We start from the raw sequence: 22,209 nt of genomic DNA on the forward strand, positions 1-22,209 counted from the left end.
AAAACCCCCACTTCATTTGTGGTTAGTCCTTATGCTGCAGTGTCCTAGGGACAACATCTCTAGACTTCTGTTTCCATGTTTTTAAAATCAAAGGGTTGGATTAGGTCGTCTCAATGGACACCTCTGCTACACCATGCAAAATAAAAAAGTCTAATCAAGTTTTTGCTGTGCTCTGTCACAAAGCACATGCTTTCCTCAGCCTGACATTTAAGGCCCCTCAAATCCTAACTCAAATAGACCTTTCTAGTTTTGCTTCCCCATTAATTTGGACTAACTGTTCCCCACTTAAAGTTCCTTGAGGCATTTATGCAGACTGGTTTCAATCTTAAAAATCCTATTCTTTCAGTGTTCAACTCAGGTTTGTCACCCAGGATCCCCCTATCTCGACAACTTAAAATGCATTTGCCTACATCAGGACTTCTTAAACTTTTTTCACTCATGACCTTCTTCCTCCCAAGAAATTTTTACGTGGCCTCAGGTATATAGGTATTTAAAATAGGCATACATAAGCTTTTATTAAATTTGCCAGATTTTTTTGTGCCCCCCACAACGTTGTGACCTCTTTGACATAGTTCACTTAGCCCTTTACACAGCTAAAACACATTTAGCCTAGAATCACTTGGCTTTTCACACCCTTCATTGTGGAAGATGCAGTAATCATAGCTGAACCAGAAAATTAAAATATTCCTACCACTTTAATTTGGACTTTCACAATACCTGATTATTTCCAAGGTCCTTTGCAACTTAAAAAATCTGTGATTTCATTTGTAAATGAAGACTAGTTTTTAGGCTGACTTGCTCAGGGTCACATAGCTAGTATATGGCATCACTTGGGTCTTTTGACTGCACCAGGACCTGGTAGCTCCTAGCTTTGTCCCATGCCAAGGAAATGAAATTTTTATTTTTCGTCTTTGGTTTTCTTTTTTGAATGCTATTTAATTTTTTTAATTACATGTAATTATAGTTTTCATCATTTAAGATTTTCAGTTCCAAGGGGCAGCTAGGTGTTACAGTGGATAAAGCACTGGCCTTGGATTCAGGAGGACCTGAGTTCAAATACAGCCTCAGACACTTGACAGTTGCTAGCTGTGTGACCCTGGGCAAGTCACTTAACCCTCACTGCCCCTTTCTCACACACAAAAAAATTGAGTTCCCAATTTTTCTTCCTTCCTTATTGCCCCTTATATTGCCCCTCCCTAATAGGGCAACTGGATATGGGTTATGCATGTACAACCATGTTTCCACATTAGTTGTGAAAGAAGAATCAGAACAAAAGAAGGAAACCATAATTTTTTTAAAAAGTAAAAAGAGTATGCTTCAATCTGCATTCAAATTCCAGAGTTCTTTTTTTGGTTATGGAGAGCATTTTCCTTCATGATTCTTTTGGCATTGTCTTGGATCACTGTATTGCTGAGAAGAGCTAAGCGTTGCTGTTAACTGTGTATAACGTTTTCTTGGTTCTACTCACTAATGAAGAAACTTTTAGACTAGGCCTTCTTACCTAGCACCTCAGGGCAAAGAGAGATACATGAGGCAGAGCATTGATTTTCCCTATATCACAAAAGCAGGATTCCCCAATCCCACCAATAGTTTAGGGAAGAATATTGTTCCAGAAACAGGGAAAGGAGCTATGCATCTTGAGATGAGACATCTATACACCCTAAAGAGCCCTGTCAACTTTTGAGACAGAAGTACCAAAGAGAAAAAAGGAGTATACCATGCAGTCACAAGGGATAAATAGAACTTTATTTAAATAAACATTTGCGCTCTGTACATAGCCCCAGGGACGGGGAATGGGGAGGGGGCTCAGTCATCAGCGGTTTTACGAACATCAAAGCTACCGCAAGGCCCACGCAGTAGCTCCACAAGCAAGGCCAGCAACTGGCTGTGCTCCTGCTGCACGTCTGGCGGCAGGGCGGGCAACTCACAGCGGAGGCTCCGTTCTACCATTCGGCCTAGGGCCCGGCGAAGCTCCCGTAGCAGCCGAACAGTGTGTGAGTCACCCTCTAACCGTAGGAGATCACTGTCACTCAGGGAGATGGTGGCACGGCGCCCATCATCTGGGGTTAAGGGAAGGATTATTAGAAGTCACAATGGTTAGTACTTAATGGGAACCACAGATGAGGGACAGATCACATCTTCCTCAAAGGAAAGGGAATGCGCTCAAGGGAACCTGGCACCCACCTCTGATATGGACGTCTCCATCGGTAAGCAGCAGCACAGCCAGGGGGTGGACCTGGGAAGAGTCTCGCACAAAGACACTGCCATTGGACTTAACAGCCATGAAATATGTCAGCCAACGGCTACGTAGCCGAGTGGCCTCCCTGTGAGGAGAGAAAACAGGGTCAGAAGGATTGATCATTTTCCCTAGAATCCTTTCCTTCTTCCCCTCCCTAGCCCAGTTTAAATCCCTATGCCCATCACTGCTCTATGCACCTGTTAATGGTTGACTTATGTAGCAGGATATTGCCGGCTTTGGTCCGGTAGGTGACACTATTGGGCTTGAACTTCCCCTGTCGGGTCACTTTGCCCTGCCTCACCTGTGGGGCACAAAGAAGATGGACAGAAGAAAAACAGATAATGTGAACTGGGGAGCCAAGTACCCTGGCAGGGCAGGTACCTTTATCCTGCCAACAGGCCTGAAAAAGTATTCTTATCCATGTGGAATCCAAGAATTGCTGTCTTAAGAGTCAAACCATACCTTATTCCCCAATTCCCCTTTCCCCCTACCAAGGTGAGCCATGAGATAGGACCGCCATGCCATAGCCAGTTTCTATACCTGAATGAGGTTGGGGTAAAGCCCAGCCATGAGCACCCCTTTCACCAGCTCTTCCTCCTCACTGTATTGGTTGCACTGGGCTGAGGGCAGGGTGCAGTCTGATGGTTTCCCCACCAGGAAGGCCTCATAAATGTTCTCTGAGAACTGCTTGATGAGGCCTGAGAAAAGAAAATTGGATGAAGGGGGAGAGAAAGGGTCTGAGAGGTCCCATCTATCACTTAAGAAGCCTATATAGCCTAGGTGTGTGCATATGGGTAGGACAAAATAGCATGGGAGGTGCATCTCTATTTAATATAGGCGAAGAACAACTAATGGAAACATGACAGAGAATTCTAAGAGCTCAGTGTGGGGGCCTGGAGGAAGGGGCCTGCACTAAAACACAGTATGAGGAGGGGGCAGAACCAAGTGGAGTAAGGCACTCACCATGGATAAAACGCAGGCTGGGAGCATAAAGTAGGTTCTCCTCCAGGTAGTTCTCTCGAGAACTACGATCCTGCCAACGCAGCACCTCCTCCCAGCCAGCCACAGCCCGGACAAATGCCAGGTGGTCACTCCCACTATCATGGCTCAACAGTGCCTTTACCTAAGAAGAGAAGAAATGCAGGGATGAATCAAGTAACACTGATTAAGTGCCTACTACATGCCAGGCAGTGTGCTAATCAGTTATATAGGGACTGGTGGGACCACCCCAAGGAACTGAGTAAAGACTGAAACACCTGAAAAAAGGCCTCAGTTGAAGATTTGCCATATTAGGGTTTGGAAAGGAACAGAGCAACAGGGTAAGTGTCTGACCTTGTCCACCTCAGCTCGGTTCTGCAAGCTGCTGCTGAAGGGGTCTCGGGTGAGGCAGGAGACAACAACTAGCAGAGGATGCAGGCAGCGGAAGATGGCTGCCAGGACAATGGCCTTGGCGAGCCTTGGGTCCGTGGAGATATGGGCAAGGCGCTGACCCAGCGTAGTCAGGAATTCCCGCTGGTCCAGCACACCTGCAACATTTCTTCTGTCACAGTAACCCCCCAAATGGGTCCCAGACCCTTTTATCTGCCCAAGGAAGAGAGAGCCCTAACCCTGATGATGCCAGCCCACAGGTAGCCACAGTTCCACCTCACAAGAGAAACTGAAGACTACCCCACCAGCAACCCATGGGGCTGTTCCTGTCCAGGAGCCAAACCACCACTAACCGATCTCCTGCAGCAGGATCACAGCCTCATCTACAGCCTTGATGTCAGGGCTATCCACGGCCTTGGAGAGAAATTCAACAGCCTGCAATGGAAGGCCCATGTGCCCGATGAGGCTCTCGGCCTTGCTACTCTGTGACCCAAGGGAGGCACACGCATCCAAAGCCCTCCTTGGCTCCCTTCACACCCTTACCCTTCAGAGCCCTACCGTCTTCTCAGGCATATGGATCTTTGCTTGCAACACCAGGTTCTCCAGCGGGGTGCGCAGAATTTCGGGAACCTGAAAAGGCGCCATCTTCTCCAGCCGGCTTCGAGGAAACAGGTGGTAGGCAAAGCCCGACTGGCACCGCCCGGCCCTTCCTCGGCGCTGGATCACATTTGCCCTTGACACCCACACTGTTTCTAGGCAGGACACCTGTCAGGGGAAGGGTTAGTGAAATATGGCTCCTGCTTTCCAGGAACCACTTCAAATTTCCCACTAGAAATTGTTGGACTCTGGACTGAAGGGAAAATTACTGGCCTAACACTATGCTCATGATCATAAAAAGACTATGGAGACTTGCCTCCTAGCACCACAATCTCTAGTTTGTCTGTAGGGCTCAGGATAATGGAGTACTGGGAAAGGAAATAGGATACTTTCTGGCCTAGGCTAAGCCAAAGTAGTTCCCTTGACCTCTGATTCCCAGAGCTTAAGAAAGGTCAAAAATCATTTATCCAGGTCACATCCCCTAAGCCACCATCCATCCCTACTCCTTGCTCAATATGGACAGTTCCAGGGGAAAGCTTCTATTTGTTCATAGTTCTATGCTTTTCAAAGGCTTTAATCATCCATGATCTCATATAATCCCCCAAATTAGGCAGGCTAGGGATTATCTCCATTCCGCAGGTATGAAAACAGAGGCCCAGAGAAGAAGTGTGGTACACTGTAAAGAGTGCTAGACTTAGATTCAGGAAACCTGGGTTCAAGTCCTGCTTCTCATATACTGATAGACTATATAACCACACAAAGTCATTTAACCTCTTAGATGTAAAATGCGATTACTCTACCTAACGGGATCCTCATGACAAAGGCATTTCTTAAAATGTGAAGCAATATAGAAACACAAGATTTCATATATTTTTTTTTCAAGCAGTTTAATGTTGGAGTCAGCTAGGAGCTAGGTCATCCTCTGGCTCAAATCCAATCAGCTCGTCTTTCTACTCCACACTACTGAGGCTGTTTCCAAAGCCTCACAGCTAAAACTACAGGCAACTAGCAGAGCTGGGAAATGGTAAGAGAACTGCAGGCATCTGGAGGAAATACCTTTGTTTTAAGATCATAGCGCTCCTCCTTGTGCAGGCCACTGTCCACCACATGTACTATGTCGTTGACCGTGATGGAAGTTTCAGCAATGTTGGTGGCCAAGACAATCTTGCGCACCCCTGTTGGGGGCTGCTGGAAAATTGCCTTCTGGTCCATCATGGGGATGTTGGAGTGCACTGTTTGGGGCATGGGGGGGGGGGGAAATAGCACGCAAGCGCGCACACACAGTCAAGCCCCACCAATAACAATTCTCCGAGCATATCCGGGAGTAAAACATTCTCCCATGGGGCAGCCACCCTACAGAGCTCTCTCTCTTCAGGTTCACAGTCAGCGTTTCTCTTCCCTCCTCCACTTAGCTCTGGGATCACTACTGACTCGTTGCCAAATGGGAACAGAGTCATGCTAGTACCCACTGTTACCTCCAGATGGAGCCACTTCCCAGGCCTCCCCACAACCAAAAGGCGTGGATCAGGGTGTCTGTCCCCTTTTCTTGCCCCTGCTCCCAAGCCCAGCTCACCTGGCAAGATCAGGTACTTGCTTTCATAGGAGCCCAAGGCCTCCTGCAGACGCTGTTGTACTCCTTTGATCTCCTGCCAGCCAGGCAGGAAACACAGAATCCCACCTGAAAACCAGCCCCAGCAACCTGATCACTTGGGGGTAGCCCTGAAGGGGTTGGGGGGGGGTATAGTTTCCCTCAGAATTCCCACCTATTTGTTCGTGGTCATGATCACAGGCAATCTGGGACTTGGGGTAGGATTAAGCTGAATGAATATGATTAAGCTGGGTCCTCAGCAGTCACTCTACCCCCATTCTTCCCAACTCTGTTCATACCAAGGTGCTTCTCCATGAATGCCCAAGGTCCTAGCAGTCTGAATCTGGTTGAGGAAAACCTGCTCTAAGAATTCCAGGCCAAAAAGACACTTACCTGCATCTCCCCGGGCATCAATATGCAAAACCAGATCAGTCATGAGGTCCAAATCCAGGGCGCACTCATCCTCAGACTATGGCCAGGGGTAAAGGGGAACAAGAAGAGTTGGAGACAGTGGCCTAGGTTGAGGCATCTGAAGTGAACAGTAAGTACCCCAGGACCCTCTCCAAGGTCAGACGGCACTCAAGCCCAATCCAACTGGGCTGACCGGGTGATGGGGAAACCCCAGGGTCACATCAAAGGTTCATGGATACCCCAAGTAGGGGTAAAGACTAGGGGATGGCAGGAAGAGAACAAGCTTAATCATTATAGGCAGAGGGGAAAAACCAGAGTCAACTCTGTTAGGTAGGTGGGAGGCAAGAGATGCAACGAAGGTCACTGCCATCTATTTCCCTTACCTCATGATGCCGATGCCGATGCTGGTGTTTGCCCAGCTTGGCCAAGATGTCCTCCAGGTAGTACTCCTTCACAGGGTACATGAAGCCAGGCACCTTGATGACTGGGCAGCCACCAAAGTATCGAGCAAAGCGCTCATTGTCACCTGTGGCACTCATTAACACCAGTCGCAGAGCCGGGTTCAACCGCTGCAGCCCTTTCAGCAGGATGAGCAGAAAGTCCGTATTGACGTCTCGTTCATGTACTTCATCTACAATGACATGGCTCACACCCTCAAGACTGGGATTGCTCTGCAACTTCCGAAGGAGGATGCCCACAGTGCAGAAGAGCAGGGCTCCACCTCGGGCTGGTGGCTTACTCTCCAGGCGCACCTGGAATCCCACATTCCGTCGTAGAGAGGGTCCCAGTTCATGGCTAACACGTTGGGCCACAGACACAGCTGAGATACGGCGAGGCTGGGTGATGATCACATTGCACCGGGCCCCACGGCCCTCTGTCACATAACGTTCCAGTAGCAGCTGTGGTATCCGTGTCGTCTTGCCACAGCCTGTGTCCCCTGCGATCACAACCACAGGGTGCTGTTCGATTGCTGATAAGATGGTATCCCGGTGTGGATCCACCGGGAGCTGGTGAGTCTCCTGCCAGGAAGGCCCACGCCGCCGCCACAACTCCAACAGCCCCTGGCTTAGCCGTAGCTCCTCTCCCTCCGACAGAGGAATGTAAGGCTTCCCTGTGATAGGGTCACTCAGGGGCCCCGTGTCCTTGCTCAAGTGCAAGGGATCCTCATTCTGCAGCCTAGGCTCCGGGGAGATCCAAGGATTTTCCACAGGGTACTGGAGAGGGCCAGCAACACAGTGAGGGGTGTTCATTTATTCCATCTCTACAATAGCCTCAAGAGGGGTAAGGCCCAGAGTGCCCCCAGTGCCCTGGAATCCTGTTATGCAGAGCTGACTTCAGGGCTCACCCAACCCTTCTATCCCTCCAGGAACCTTAGGAAGATCAACCTAATTCTAGGAAGCTGGAATTCACAGTGCCAAATTTGGGGCAGGTGGGGAGAGGGGTGGTTGAATTCTAGGGTGCGGAAGGGAAACAGAGGGAGGTAATACCACAAAGACATAGGATACCACCAGGTTTTGAAGACTGGTGTGGGAAAATGAAAAGATGGAACAAAGCATCACAGATGCCTAGGACAGCACCAGGTGGAGCCATGCAGCTGACCTAGGGATGAAATCATTCCCAAGCCAAACCTGCTGACTTGTGCAGGAGATGGAGATTTTGTTGGGACTTTGGCTCCTTAGGTCCCCGTCTGTGCCCGCCCTGACCCTTGCCCTACTTACATGATTCAGGTAGTTCTCCATCTTTCGCAGGATGGGCTCTGGCACCTGGATAGTGCAGGGCCGACGCTGTGTCTCGCCTAGCTCTCGCAAGGAGGCCAGGTTGTACATGGCATGAGTCAGTGGTTCATTGTTCCTATCCACTAGGCCCAGGCTCTGCAGAGGGGACATAAGTCAGGACTCTTAAGAAGGATGGCCCAGGCATGTTAAGATCATATTCCAAGGAAAATGATTCCTATGATGCAGTGGAAAGGTGGGGAATAGGAATCTCCTTTTCACAGAATACATGATGTAGAGCTGAAAGGGACCTTAAAAGTCATCTCAGCTTCACTTCCCTCATTCTAGAGGTGAGTCCTGAAGCCCAGAGGTGGAGTGATTTGTCCTTGCCCAGGAGGTAGCAAGGAACAGAGCCAGGATTCAAATTCAGGCTCTCTAACTTCAAGTCCAGGGCTCTTTCTATAGTATCACATGGTCTCTCAAGCTGGCTCAGGTCTCTGGAATAGAGATACAGAGCACCATCTTCTCTAAGGCAGTTTCCACAATGGATGAAGCAAAATCTCTGGCCTCAGTTAACTCATGGGTAAAATGGGGGTAAGGCTTGGTGTACAAGGCCTCCTTGACCCCTTCTAGCTTGAAGTCAATGCCCAGGTGGTCTTGGACATTTTTAACAGAATCACTCTCTTGGTGCAGATCTTGAGATTACTCTGGAATAGGTCCTTTAAAAGAGAGGTTCCTCCTTTGACTCTGTCAGTTGAACATTTAAGTCCTTCCACATAGCCACTTCCTCCCTTTACCTATCCAGGCTCATCTCCTACTGTTTATCTGTAACGAGCCCAAAGCATATCAAGGGTCCCTAAGTACCACCTCCCCCATCTCCTTCCAAATACTATTTCTCCTTTCCTATTCAGCTCAAAACCTAGGGCTTTAATGAAGCAGCTCAGTGAACCACACAGCTCAGTCTGTGCTAAATCACTTAGAATTTGGCCATTACAGTCTCGAGCTGCTTGCAGACCCAAAGTGTTTCAGAATTATCTGGACAACTAAACAACCATGTGATCCCTGAAGGTAAAAAATGGTTCCCTTAAGTCCTTTTCAATGAATAAATGAGAAAGGGGAAATCAAAAGAGAGAGTCTGGATGGGTCTTAATATCAAGCAATATTTGAAATCTTGACCATGAATGACTCTTCCCTGAGATGTCAGGGATGGGGAAAAGCTAAGGAAATGGGTATAATTAATTGGTAAAGGCAACAAGTGGACTGAACCTGGTGGTTGCAACAGATTAGCATTTCCAGAGCCATCGGCAGGCTAGAGGATCACAGCACCATCACATCCCCTGGGTCTCCATCTCATTTTTCTGGGCTCACCTTCAACTTCTTGCAAGCCAAGGCTGCTGCTTTATTCTCAGCCTCTGCTTTGCGGCGCCCCTTGGCAACAAAGGTCATAGGACAGGGCCAGAGGAGGGTAAGAGTGGAGAGCTTTGTCTTGGTACCCACAGTGTGGAACTGCATGAGGTTCTGAAAGGATGTAAGGAAAGTGGCTTATTAAGAAACAGCTTGAGAAGAGAGCCCAGTCAATGGACATGGACTATGCAGCTCTTGCAGGGTTGGAGTGACCCCTTCTTCCAAAAGATCCCCGTGGATCAATAATGATGATATAAAACAAGTCACTTCTCAGGTGGAATTTTGGAACCAACAGAACAGCTGCAAGACAATCTAGTGATTCTGATCATCCCCCAAAGGCCAACATATCCTGAGCTTGTGAAGACTTCATTTTCCACAGCAGGGCAAGGACACTAGAAACAGCACCCAAAATTGCAATTGACCTTAAGCTTCCCCCAGTGTGGCGTGGGGAATAGCAAGGGAGGTGCCACACAGTGGAACTGCATGCTCTCCCTCCCCCTTCATGGCAAAAGATGCTGAAGCTTGTTCCTTGGGTGCTAAGAGCTAGCATAAGGCCAAGCACTACTGCCATTCCTGGGTCACCATCATATTTGACTGAGAGGATCTGGAGGACCCCGAAGGTAGACAGTTTTCCAGTCTTCTATACTCCACCCTCTCCAGTCCTAGACCTTATTCACACTTACCCTGATTAAGCCTCTTCATTCCTCTAATCTTTTAACTAGAAAAGATCTTGGAGACTTTCAAGTATACCCTTCCAAATTCATGTAGGAATCCTCTCTAGCTTATCTCCTCTCTCTGTCTTATACCATTTTCTCCTCAGGAAAGTTTTTCACTTACATGACAAACTCCCACATTTCTGCTTTTCTATAAAATCCATCTCAAATCTCTGTATCAAGGTCAACTTTCCAGAACCTCCTGAACATACTATACTAGCAGCCTTGAAAGATGGATAGCAACACCTGCCCTTTCTCCTCCTGTCCCCCTTGTTAGGATCTTGTGGACTTCAAGATGAAAAAGAAAGATAGGAGGCAAGCCTAATGCTAGGGACAGACTTTGGAATCATTACTGGTAACCTTCCCAGCACATTCACAGCTGCCATGTTTCTTAGAAGCAGTCCTAGTCATATTATGCTCTTAATGTTACAAGTCTACAATGGCTTCCTAATGCACAATGAAAAATACCTGACCTTCTTGGTTTGGCATCCAATCCTATACATCATCTGATCCAACTTCCCAGCCTTATCTCCCACTATTTCCCCTTTCGGCCAAACTGGGCTACTCACTGTCCAAAAACCCACTGATGTTGTTCCACCATCATGCCTCTTCTCATGACACCCAACACCCCTTGCCAGACTATCACCCATCCCCCATTCCGAGCTTTTGCAATCCAGTCCTTCAAGACCTACTTTGAATATCATTCTTCAGGAAGCTTCCTCAATCCCACCTAGTGGAAAATTATCTCTCTCCTCAAGACTCACATAGAACTTGTACTTCTTGTGATGGTGTGAGTCACATCTTACTACTAAATTGTGAATCCCATGAGGGAACAAGGCCATGTCTTTTTTTTTTAAGGCCATATCTTTTTTATCTTTTTATTTCTCCCAAATGCTGAGCTGAACTGCACTTTGTATGCTATAGGAATATACTAAGTACTGAATGAAATCTCACTACATTCAAGTAGTGAAAATCAGTCTTTGAAGGTCTTTTCCATCCCTTCTCTACACACAGATCCTTCCACATACTATAATCAAAGTTTTGCTCCTGTTTCCAGATTTCTTCTTCAAGTAACTTAATGAATTCCTCCCCCTGAAGTGCAGGTGATCTTTACTTACCTTGGCGGTGGAGGACGAGGTTGCAATCTGGATCACCTTGGCCAGAAGATTCTTGGGAAGCGGGAACTGGGTAAGTGCTCGGACAGCACTGTCGTCGTCTGTCATCTCAAAGGAGCCCCCTCTGGGATACCCAAGAGTCTAGGTGAAGAACAATCTCCACCCCTAGTGCTACAATCTAGGGCACTAGGACAATGGAGTGATTTGGGGGTGGGTGACAGGGTGAGGGCCAGAAATGGGATTGGAGCTACAAATGCCTGAATTCTGAACTTCACTCAGATGCTTCCCTATAAACACTACCTATGTCCATACCCAAAAATATCACAAGTGCTGCCTCAGCTTCCTCCAAGGGAAAAAAAGGGCATTTTCCAGAAGGGTAAGGACATTAAAATACTGTTTGAAAGCATTTTTGGGACGCAACACTGCAACCCAATGGATTTTCTCCTTTTGTGCCTTGTATAATGGCCACCAAAGTCTAGAAATAGGACAGAGTTCTGTAGCAGGGGTACCAATGGATCCAGGTACTCTAAGGTTGGGCCACTATCATCTCTGATTTTTCAAGAGCAAGTCTCTTCTGCTGTTATTTAGAAAAAATCCAGTCATATAGTTCAAGACCTAGCCAGCTATTTCCCCTAAGACAAGAAGTAATACTAAAAAGTAATTAAATACAATCTAGGCAATGAGGAGACATCTGGGATTCAATCAAAGCCACAACTGGCAGAGATGCCATCAGTTTCATAGGAAGTCCCCTGGAAGCAGGGAATGAGTAGAAACCAAACATACCTGCAGAGAACCCTGCTTAAAAAACTCCCATCCTGCCCACAAGTACTGATGTACTTCCATGTACTTCCCATTAAGACTATACCTTGTGTCCCTGAGTGGAGTGTGAGACTCCTGCTGGGCCATAGACAGGAAGTCAGTGACATCAATCGTCCCTTCCTCTAGTTCTTCTTCTTCCTCATCCTCCTCCTCTCGGCCCATAGATCGAGATAGATTGCTGGGCCCCATCGGTCGGATGCTCTCAGGGTTCAGCTGCCTCCAGGAGTTGGGTGGCATAGTAGGCTCTGGTCGCCACCAGCTGTCAGCTGGGGAGCCAAATCTGTCTGCCAGCACTCGGTATTTAGCTGCATCAAAGAGTTCATTTCGGGGTCCCAAAAGGCCCCAGCCCTGAAAGGAAGAAAGCACCCAGATAGAGGTATCCTCTAGATTTAGGTTCCTCTAAGGGAGGGAACATGGACCCTCCCTCACTGCACTATACCCCAGCCTGAGCTCAGCTATAGGCCAAAACATCTCCTAGGGGATAATGGAAAAGGTGCTGATTCTGTATCAAAAAAACTTGGGTCTGAATCCATTCTCTGGTGCTTACTACTTCTGTGATATTGGGCACGTTACTCAACCTTCCTGGGTCTCAGTTTCCATATCATTCCAAACAGAGGCTTGAAATCACTCACTGCACTCTCCATCTGCAGTGATTTCAATTCATGGAACCAGATTCCCCTCCCAGGACAAAGTGATCACCAGAAATTATCATGCTGTTTATGCCAACTGGGATATATTCAACACCTTCTCAACTCTTAGCCTCTTCTCCCCTCTGACTGGAGGGCTGGAGCCTTCCGTTATAGAGAGCAGAAGCTGGACTTTGCAGATCACTCAACTCTCCATCTACAGTTCAGCTTATTTTCAACTCCACAAAACAAGCTGTCTCCATGCTGGGTACATCCCCTCACTCTTTTCGAGCTTCCTGTTGTTTGTGGTCTTCTCTTGTTAGATTCCTTGAGGACAGGCAAGTATTAACTTTTTTTTCCTTGTTTGTATCACAACCAGCAGAGTGCTTGGCATATAGTAGGCGCTTAGCAAATGTTTCCTGAACTGAACTGGTCTAAATGGCCTCAAGATCCCTTTCACCTTTAGATTCGTGATTTTATATCAATCAAAATAACCAGCACAGCATCGTAAACTGGATTTCTTGAAGAAAAGAAAGGCATTAAGCTCTGAAGTAAATAGGATTTGAGAATAATAGATAATTAAAGCTCAAGTTCTCATCATAATGACATCTACTGAATGCCACAAGGGTTCTTCACACAGCAGGGGTTACCAGAAGAGAATCACATGTGCAATAGGGAAAGTACCAAAAACTCTGAGGAAGGTGGAACCCGAATGGAAAAGTGAAGACCCTCACTGAGAGAGGGAGTCCTGGCCATGCAGGAGGAAGAAAACATCACCTTAAAGAGCTGGCATGCAGCAGCTGCAGCTTGCCTCTCAGCATCAATCTTCTTACTTCCATAACCTTCCACCTCAACGCTCTTCGGCCACTTTATGTGCAGTGTGACTTTCTGTGAAGACAGCAAAAAGGCTCAGGACCCTGGGCTTTTTCTGTTCTTGGCTCAAGCTCTTGGTCACTTTTAAGGTCTGTGAGAATTATCAAAGCCAATCCACATGTAGGCTGGAATTTCAGAAGCGCCTCCAAGATAGAAATCACACTTCTGGGGACTAAAGCCATCATTTAAGTAATGTGACAATGATGCATCAGAAGCTGGAACACCTAAGATGGATGGCAAGGATGGCTACTCTCACTTCCCCTTTAAAAATTAAGATATGGTTCCTTTTTGGGACTGTGGAATATGGATGCCGAGTGGACAATACTATTTCTATTGGTTTTGGTGCTATTGTTATTCTTTTTTGAGGTTTTTCCTTTTTACTCTGATTCTTCTAACATGACTAATGCAGAAATATGTTTAATGCTATTATATATATATATATATATATAAATAAAAAAAACCTGTATCAGATTACCTGCTGTCTAGGAGAAGGGGGAGGGAGGTGGGAAAATTGGAAATCTTATCTAAACAAATGTTGAAAACTAATTAAAAAAAGAAAACTATCTTTACATGTAACTAGAAAATAATAAAATACTTTTATGATTTTAAAAAAAGATATGGTTCCTTTTCTAAATGGGACTAAGACATCCACAAATTGGCACTTACACAGACTGATTCTAATTTTGGGCCCATAAATGAACATTTTTCGTGTTACACTTTCCTTATCTACAAAATGAGAAAAACTTAGCCTAAGCATTTTCTACAACTGCATTAAGGATCAAATAAAACGATGAGGATCAAAGTGCTTAGACAAAGATAAAACACTGGAGAAATATAAGCTGATGTTATTAAATTAGTTCAGGACCTAAAGAAAGTTAGCCTTGAAGAGCCAGATTCTGTTGTTGTTGTTGGAGAGAAAATATTGGGAAAAATAGGAGGAATATATGTGAAAGACTCCTTCTACATCTAGAGGTAAAGACAAAATTTAGAAAGGTAGGAAAGGACGACCAGAGTTAGCAATCTCGAGTAATGACGATCCAAGTTCTAACGCAAAATTCTAAATCTTTCCAGTATTTCTCTTCTCCCTCCCACTCACTCCCATGTAGCCTGCTTCAGTCCAGACACTCCTTATCCAAATGCTGCAGGCTGAACTAGAATGGGTCTTTGAAAATTCAAAATTTACCAGGTTTTCTCATTTTCCGGCCTAACTTGTTCCTTCTTTTTTTTCATTCTACAATCAATCATTTCCTTACATTCCCTAATTCTCTGCTATTCACTGAGAGTAATTACCTTTTTCTTTGGCCCATTTGTGTGGACATAGACCAGTTTGTCTTTTGCATGAGAGATGCCAAGGGCTCTTCCGATCACACTGTTGAGAAGGTTTTTGGGCTGTGGGAATTCTTTCAACAAATCCCTAGAAGCTAAGAAGACACAAAAAAGAAATCATTACACTTGTTCTTTAGCAAACTTTATGGCTGGTGTGCACAGATCCTAGAATCAGGGCAAATACTAGGACCCTATATTGAATTAAAAACACATGGATAATTTGGATCCTTAAAAAAAAAAAAGAATACCAGTTCTTGGCATTAAAGGGTAGACCAATCCTCTACTCTCTTCCCCATATTCCATATGACTAGGTCCCTAAGGAAGGGGAACCTTATTCCTGTCTCACATGCTATCAGTACTTCCTAAAATAGGAAATGCTCTGCTCCTAAATTATATAGAGAGGGTTAGACCAGGGTTTTCTCTTAGGCTTATGATTAAAACTTAGTTTATGAAATTTCCTGTTAATACTCAAAATAAATTTTGAAAAGGGAAGAAAAGAACTCAGAAAAAAAAAATGAAAAGGGCAATGCACAGGCCCCTTAGCAGAGGTAATTAGGGTTAGTGTAATGGGACCTCAGAACCTTTTTTTTTTTTTTTGGGTGAGGCAATTGGGGTTAAGTGACTTGTTTAGGGTCATACAGCTAGTAAGTGTCAAGTGTCTGAGGCCGGATTTGAACTCAGGTCCTCCTGAATCCAGGACCAGTGCTCTATCCACTGTGCCACCTACCTGCCCTAGATGCAACCTTTTTGCATTGATGGAAACCAATACAGAGAGAAGAGAGGGATTTGCTCACGGTCACACAACTAAACAGTATAGCTTGGATCAGCAAGGAGAGACTCTAGAGGTCAATTAGTCTAAACCCTACTCCTGGACTCAGAGAAGTAAACTGACTTGCCCAAGGTAAAAAGGCAGGATAGGAATCCAGGTCCTTTAATTCTAAAGCTAGCACTCTTTCCACTGTACCACACTACCCAGATTTTAGCTCTGAACCTTAATCCCAAAATTGTGATAGAAGAGACCTTATATATTATCGAATTTACCTCTCACAGATAAGAAAATGGAGGTCCCAAGATTCAATTAGTTGCCCAAGGTCACATGGTTAATTAATGAAAGAACAGGGAGAAGCCAGGGCTTCTGACTTCTAGCCAATTTTTTTCTTGACTATCCTATGCTGCATATCGCACCAAAGTGAGAAATATTTCTCTGGAAGCAGACACCCAGAGGCTGACTAAATAACTTTACTGTTGACAGATGGGTAATGGGCCCTGTGGAGAGAGGATTGGCAAGATCCCTCAGGTACCAGAAGAGTAACCTTATTTCTTTGATGTTCATCCTTAGATTAGTTTCAGAGGAGAGAAGAGCCATGCAGGAGGTGTTCATGAAGAGGCAATATAAATCGTACGTTCAGTCTGACTAAACTAGAAGTTGTTCTTGGCTGACAGCTAGCAGGTAATAAAGGGAAGGCAGTCTCAAGAAAACTCGTATGGTGCTATTTTGGCTAGGTAACAGTAAGATGGAGGATAGCATCAGGGAACAAGAGAGCTGCCAGGAAGTCTCCTTAGTTTCTAAGACACACGTCTTCAACATGTGCATTTAACTGTAAACCAGCTCTCAAAGAAACCTTGGTGTGAGGGCAGTTTATTCAAAAGTATTTATTTAGCACCAACTGTGTTCACTGTGTTTGGTACTAAGAGAAATACAGAATTCAAGGTTCCTACCCTCTGTGGGTTCCTTACCCACATCCACTTGACTGTAATCAGAGTAAGAGGCCCACTCGGACCCTGAGAACAGATCCACTGTAGCCATCAGGCAGCATTTGCCTTGGGAAATGACTGCACCCAGGTGGACAGAATGTTTGGATGATCAGGATTCCACCCTTTGGGCCCTCATCTTCCCTAGCCAGCCAACTCCTTAGTTTGATGTCACACACACCTGGGAGCCGCACCGTTTCTAACCTGCCGTGCCTCTTTATCCTTTGCCAGCCCACCAAGCGCAGGCGGCCCTCGTCACCACCCCTGCCGGGTCTCCGCTTTCCACAGACACGTATCCATCACCAGTTCGGGCACCCATCACCCTGAAGCGCCAGGCGCGCTGGAGCCGTCTCCCCCTCCAGTGGAAGATCCATTTAAAACGAGGACCTTTGGAGCGGTCTTCTTACTGAGCTCGCCAGCAAAGCGCCCCTGGGGGCCGTTCTTTACGGCCAGGACCAGGCGCCCCACCCTCAGGCTGGGCGAGCTCCAGAGCCTGGGTCTCTGGCTCTTCTTCACCCCCTCCTTCCACGTTCCCATTACAACCCTCTCCCTCTCCTCTCAGCCTTCTCGGAACACCCGGCCTGTCGTTAGTTCGCCCTTCCTGTTCCAATGCCCGACCTCCACCCCACACCTCACCCCGTGTTCCTCACATCTTTGAAGGTATAACCTAATCTCGCCTGGCAGACAGTAGGCGCTTAATACGTGCTGGTGGATCGGTCCGCGGGACACTGTTCTGAACCCCGTCCTCCAAGGGGGTGGGGCCCTTTCGCCGTTACGCTCTCAGCCTCCCACCCCTCCTCATCCGTCACCGTCCACCCCGCCCTCCGATCTCGCCACTCCCCGCCTTCTGGGCCCAGACCCTCGGCCCGCTCCTCCTCCTCCTCACCGTTTACCATGCTCCCGTTCCCGGCCCCGGGCCGGGGCCCGCTGGGGGCCGGGGGCGGCTGCTGTTCGGCCGCCGCCGCCTCGATCTCGTCGAGTTCCTTGGCGCTGTCGGAGCAGGCGCGGGGGCAGCCCGACGAGAGGCCGCGCGACAGTCCCTGACGCCGGGGTGGGGGGGGCGGCAGCGGCCGCAGCCGCTGAGACACCCCGGTCACTAGAACCATGAGCCGATTGCCGACCGCCATCTCTATCCCACCTTCCCCAGCGCGAGGGCCCGCGCCGTCTCCCCTCCCCGCCGCAGCGCGTGCGCACAGTCCGGAAGCCGCACGGGAGGCGAGGAGGCGGAGAGAGCGCGGCGGCGAGGCCCTGCAAGGCGGGCAGCGGCCGAGCAGCAGGGAACGCCCAGAGAGCCAGGCGCCCGACTCCTACAGGACCGGAGCGACTTTGGGAGGGGCGGGAGCTCCAGTCGCCAGGGGGCAGTTAAGGACAAGGCCATTTGGACTTTGGGTCTAGGTCAGGAAGCTGGGCTGGGACGGCAACAGTAAACACCCTCCACGTGCCCTCGCGGGGGTCCGGAAGGTGACTGACGTTCCTGGAACGGGGAGCTGCAGGGTCACAATGCAGTCATTATTGGGGGCCTGGGGACTGCTGGAACACCTTCAGAGGCATGACAGAGCTTTACTTCCCTCCCAACTGACCAATAAACCAACTGAAAACTGCGTGGGAAGCGCCGAAGAAGCACCCCGAACTGATCTGATTCGGGGGTCGAGGGACGGGTCAATGCCAGAATCTGGCTAGCCCCCCATTATACACCGAAGTTCGGGTCACCTTCCTCTCCCCGGAACCCCCTCCCGAGTAGATTGAGGAGGGGGAGGCCAGAAAAGCCAGTCGACACCTGCCTCCTGGTTATATTTACACTACGGGCCCACTACTACCCCCTGGCTTTTTCTCTGGCCTTAGGCTAAATACAGAAAAGAGTAAGGTTTTACAGCACAGTGCTAAAACTCAGGATGAACCGACCCCACCCCCACCCCGACAAAGTCCCTTCCTCCTCCCACCCCGAAAAGGGCAAATTTAGGACAGCATAGCTTCGCTGCCCCGCACACCTTTCTAAAAAGTCAGATTCAGGCAAATTGTTGGATCCGTTTTCCTCTGAGGGCTTAAAAAGCAGGATAAGTGTGGAATCCGGAGATGAGAAGGGAAGGTTTTTTAGGCATTAGAAAACTGGTCTTCAAAGGTAGGCTAGCTCTTCCAAAGACAGACCCAGAGTATGCCATTACCCCTGCTACCTCCTTCACTCAGTTGTCTTCACCAGGAAGGAGAGGATGGGGAAAGAGGCCTCTGGGGCAAGGAACAGCTCTCCATCACTCACTTTTTCTAAGAGATGACACCCCAACCTGTGTCAATGAGAAGCCCAGGTCATTATTACAGAAGAGGCAAGGCTCTCAAGTGAAAAAGCTCCCCACCTCACTACCCCTTAGGAACCTCCCTTTGGGCTTTGAACTAGGAGAGTTGGTACAGGAATTCCCTTGGGCTCCTAGTCAGTTTGTCATCTGGCCTGTATTCTTGGTAAGCAGAGTGAAAACATACTGCATGCCCAGCTAGTTTAAGATTCTACTTTAAGATTAAAGATTGGGATCTCCTGGTGGTGATGGTGGTGGCAACATCAACTAATGTGAACCTGTAGGAATTGAAAAGTTTGCAAATCCAAAGTTGTCAAAATTGCCATTACAACGTATCTCCACTGAAGGCAATTATTGGAGTTTTTGGATTTGGTTTACACAGTGTGATACCATATACCCATCCATAGACAATAGATACTAGGCAATGATGAACTGTCAGTTCCTACGGATCCTGGGGAGGAAAAGGTGCTTTAGTGAACCTTTAACATATTTATTTCACTTGGGTTATAGGCCTACCTCTGCCACTAAGTAGCTTTAACGAAGTGGGGCAGCTCTCCAAACCTATTTTCCTCATTGGTAAAATGGACTTGATCTAAAACAAGGGTTCTTAACCTTTTTTTATGTCATTCACTCCTTCTGCATCTGGTGAAAACTAAGGATTCCTTAGAATAATGTCAGATTTTTAAAAAAATTTCATAATTGAAGAAAATGCTAAATTTCCATCAGAAGTTAGTGAAAATGAAGATGTAATTTTTTCCCATTCAAGTCTCTGAAATTTACCTCGTGAAACCTATGGACCCCTTCTCAGAATAATGTTTTTTATATTTATAATTTTAAGAAATTCTAAATTTCAGTTAGTGAAAATGATGATGTAATTTTTTCCCCCATCCAAGATCACAAATCCCATGAAAGCTACTAGATTCCTTAGGGCATCAGGGAGCCCTGGTTTAGAAGATTATTTAGGGATGGAAGGGAAGTTTATGACTGCCACTAGTATGGCAAGACAGTCAAGAAAATGAGCTCACAAAGATGGGATGCTAATGATCCAAGGCTCCAGGCATCCTAGCAGGAAGCTATTCCAGGATGTCTTATTCCCCTTAAGTATAGGGCTGCTCCCACAAAGTTCCTGAGAAATGTTGGCCCTTCTGCCTACAAGAAGTAACAATGCTGGAAAAATGGTAGATTCACGGGCAAGAGCTCTTGGTCTCCATTTTTAGACTGAGAATCACATCAGTGGCTGAATCGGAATAACCACTAAGCCCAGTGTTGCTCAAGACAGTCCTAAGGTCCTTTTCTTGAATCTGAAATAAGTAATATGAAAGAACCCCAACTTTGGAGGAACAAGTTGAAAGGCCTGGTAGAGGTTATATGGCTTGGGCCTGTGTAGGTCTAGGCTCTTTAGCTGATCAGGGAGCTTCTAATAATATCAAGAAGGCCACAGAATTTCCAGGGGAAAAGAAAAGTCCAAGTGACAAGCTGCTTCAGTTGGGAATCAGAAAGAATGACATATTATTCTAAGGGTCAAATGTAAGGATTACTTGTTGACAAGCAGGCTGGGCGAGGGAATAAGCATTTTTATAACACCTACTATATGCTAGGTACTCTAAGGGCTTTTACAGATAATTCATTTGATACAGAATTTATCGGGATACTGTTGGGCGGCAGAGGACTCAGCTTAGGTTTGGTGATATGGCAGGGGAAAATTAAAGGTCTTTACTGCCCAGCAATAAGTCATTATTCCACTATTTCTTTACACTCAGTACACATCCTAACCTATTAGTGACCTTATGTTGTCAATGTTACTAGTTTTTGTTTAGTTATGTCCAATGCTTTGTGACCCCACTTGGGGTTTTCTTGGCAAAGATTAACTAGAGTGGTTTGCCCTTTCCTTCTCCAGATCATTTTACAGATTAGGAAATTGAGCTAAGTAGGGTTAAGTGACTTGCCCAGGGTCACACAGCTAATAAAATGTCTGAGGTTAGATTTAAACTCAGGAACAGAAGTATTTCTGACTCAATCCGCCTCGCCACCTAGCTGCCCTGCCATATTGCCATATCACTAATAAGAAAGGGTAAATTTGACACCACCCCCCTGCCATTTTCCCTATGACCATAGGCTCTTGATCAGAATCCTTGAGGGCAGGGGCTACCTTGCTTTTTGTTTGCATTTGTATCCCCAGTCCAGTACTTAGCACAGAGCTTGGCACATCCTAAGTAAGCACTAACAGACAAATGCTTGCTGACTGAATGAGAATAAGTTGACTGTTATTTGTTTTACATCTTTTTTGTTTTGGTGAGGCAATTGGGGTTAAGTGACTTGCCCGGGGTCACACAGCTAGTAAGTGTTAAGTGTCTGAGGCTGGATTTGAACTCAGGTCCTCCTGACTCCAGGGCTGGTGCTCTATCCACTGCGCCACCTAGCTGCCCCTTCTATGATTTGTTTTAAAGAAGACTTCCCATTTTCTGGCTGGTGTGGACATTTGGGCTAAGGGCACAAATAGGATAAGCCAAGAGATTTATCCCTTCAAAATACCACATTTTTAAAGGAGGCAATATCTGGATCTTTTTACAACTGGCACTGATCAGACCACATTTAAAGAACTGTGTTCAGTTTGGGGTACACCGTTCTCTGGAAAATGGGCATGTTTTCAGGAAGGGGATTCCAAAATATGTCATATTAAAAAAAGGTCAAATAACCTAGGGATGTTTATTCCACAGAACAGAAGACTGAGGGGAGCTTTCTTTGCTAACTACAAATTTACTAAGGGCTGTCACACAGAAACATAGTTAGATCTACTCTGTGTGACTCCAAAAGAAAGCACTAGGACCAATAGATGAAAATTAGAGGAGGGCAAATCTTAGCTCAATGTAAAGAACCTACTACCAATGAGTCTTCCAAAAATGGCAGAAGTTGCCTCACAAAGCAGTGAGTTCCCCAATATTAGAAGTGTTTAAGCAGATGCTGTCTAATCATCTGACGTGAATGTTGTAGAAGGGACTCCTAAATGAGAAAGGAGGTTAAAATTGATAACTTCTAATATCCCTTTTAAATCTTAGATTCCCCTCGAGATCCATTCTAACCCTTCAATCATTTTTTTGTGCTCTGAGAGTTAAGAGAATTTAGTGGGTGCTGGTGACAAACAGTAGATGCAGATAAGAATTATTTCACTTATGTTTCTTCCTCAGGCAATTTTCTAAGACAGTGGCTGTAAGGAAGGGAGTTCCCACACCAACAAAAGTACAAATGCTTGCTGTGTTGACCTGTTTCCTCCTCAGAAGAAAATGTGGGGCAGTTGTCTAAACTTCCAGCAACAAAGATTGTATATATGTTTTAATATCTTAACTACTAGTGAAGTAAGGTGTGACCTTGGCTGGTGACTTC

General features: G+C 46.6%; 1 protein-coding gene across 8 annotated transcripts in view; it reads right to left on the reverse strand.

The window, feature by feature from the left end:
• Positions 1-1,724: 1,724 nt before the first annotated feature.
• Positions 1,725-22,209, reverse strand: part of DHX30 (DExH-box helicase 30) — a 31,745-nt gene continuing 11,260 nt past the window's right edge. For 7 of the 8 annotated variants that reach the window (XM_043975437.1, XM_043975440.1, XM_043975438.1 and 4 more), the window contains 18 exons: positions 14,756-14,886; positions 13,370-13,480; positions 12,013-12,314; positions 11,151-11,271; positions 9,284-9,433; positions 7,922-8,074; positions 6,587-7,417; positions 6,186-6,261; positions 5,778-5,882; positions 5,261-5,436; positions 4,166-4,372; positions 3,961-4,042; positions 3,572-3,765; positions 3,203-3,362; positions 2,780-2,937; positions 2,437-2,540; positions 2,185-2,324; positions 1,725-2,060 (listed from right to left, as the gene is read on the reverse strand). In XM_043975437.1, coding sequence (XP_043831372.1) covers positions 1,807-2,060; positions 2,185-2,324; positions 2,437-2,540; positions 2,780-2,937; positions 3,203-3,362; positions 3,572-3,765; positions 3,961-4,042; positions 4,166-4,372; positions 5,261-5,436; positions 5,778-5,882; positions 6,186-6,261; positions 6,587-7,417; positions 7,922-8,074; positions 9,284-9,433; positions 11,151-11,271; positions 12,013-12,314; positions 13,370-13,480; positions 14,756-14,886 — 3,455 coding nt within the window. In that variant the 3' untranslated portion in view covers positions 1,725-1,806. Of the gene's footprint in view, positions 2,061-2,184; positions 2,325-2,436; positions 2,541-2,779; positions 2,938-3,202; positions 3,363-3,571; positions 3,766-3,960; positions 4,043-4,165; positions 4,373-5,260; positions 5,437-5,777; positions 5,883-6,185; positions 6,262-6,586; positions 7,418-7,921; positions 8,075-9,283; positions 9,434-11,150; positions 11,272-12,012; positions 12,315-13,369; positions 13,481-14,755; positions 14,887-17,429; positions 17,715-22,209 lie in introns of those variants that run through there. The other variant, XM_043975444.1, reaches the window with a different exon arrangement.

Source organism: Dromiciops gliroides, chromosome 1 (assembly GCF_019393635.1).
Source record: "Dromiciops gliroides isolate mDroGli1 chromosome 1, mDroGli1.pri, whole genome shotgun sequence".
Classification (NCBI taxonomy): domain Eukaryota; kingdom Metazoa; phylum Chordata; class Mammalia; order Microbiotheria; family Microbiotheriidae; genus Dromiciops; species Dromiciops gliroides.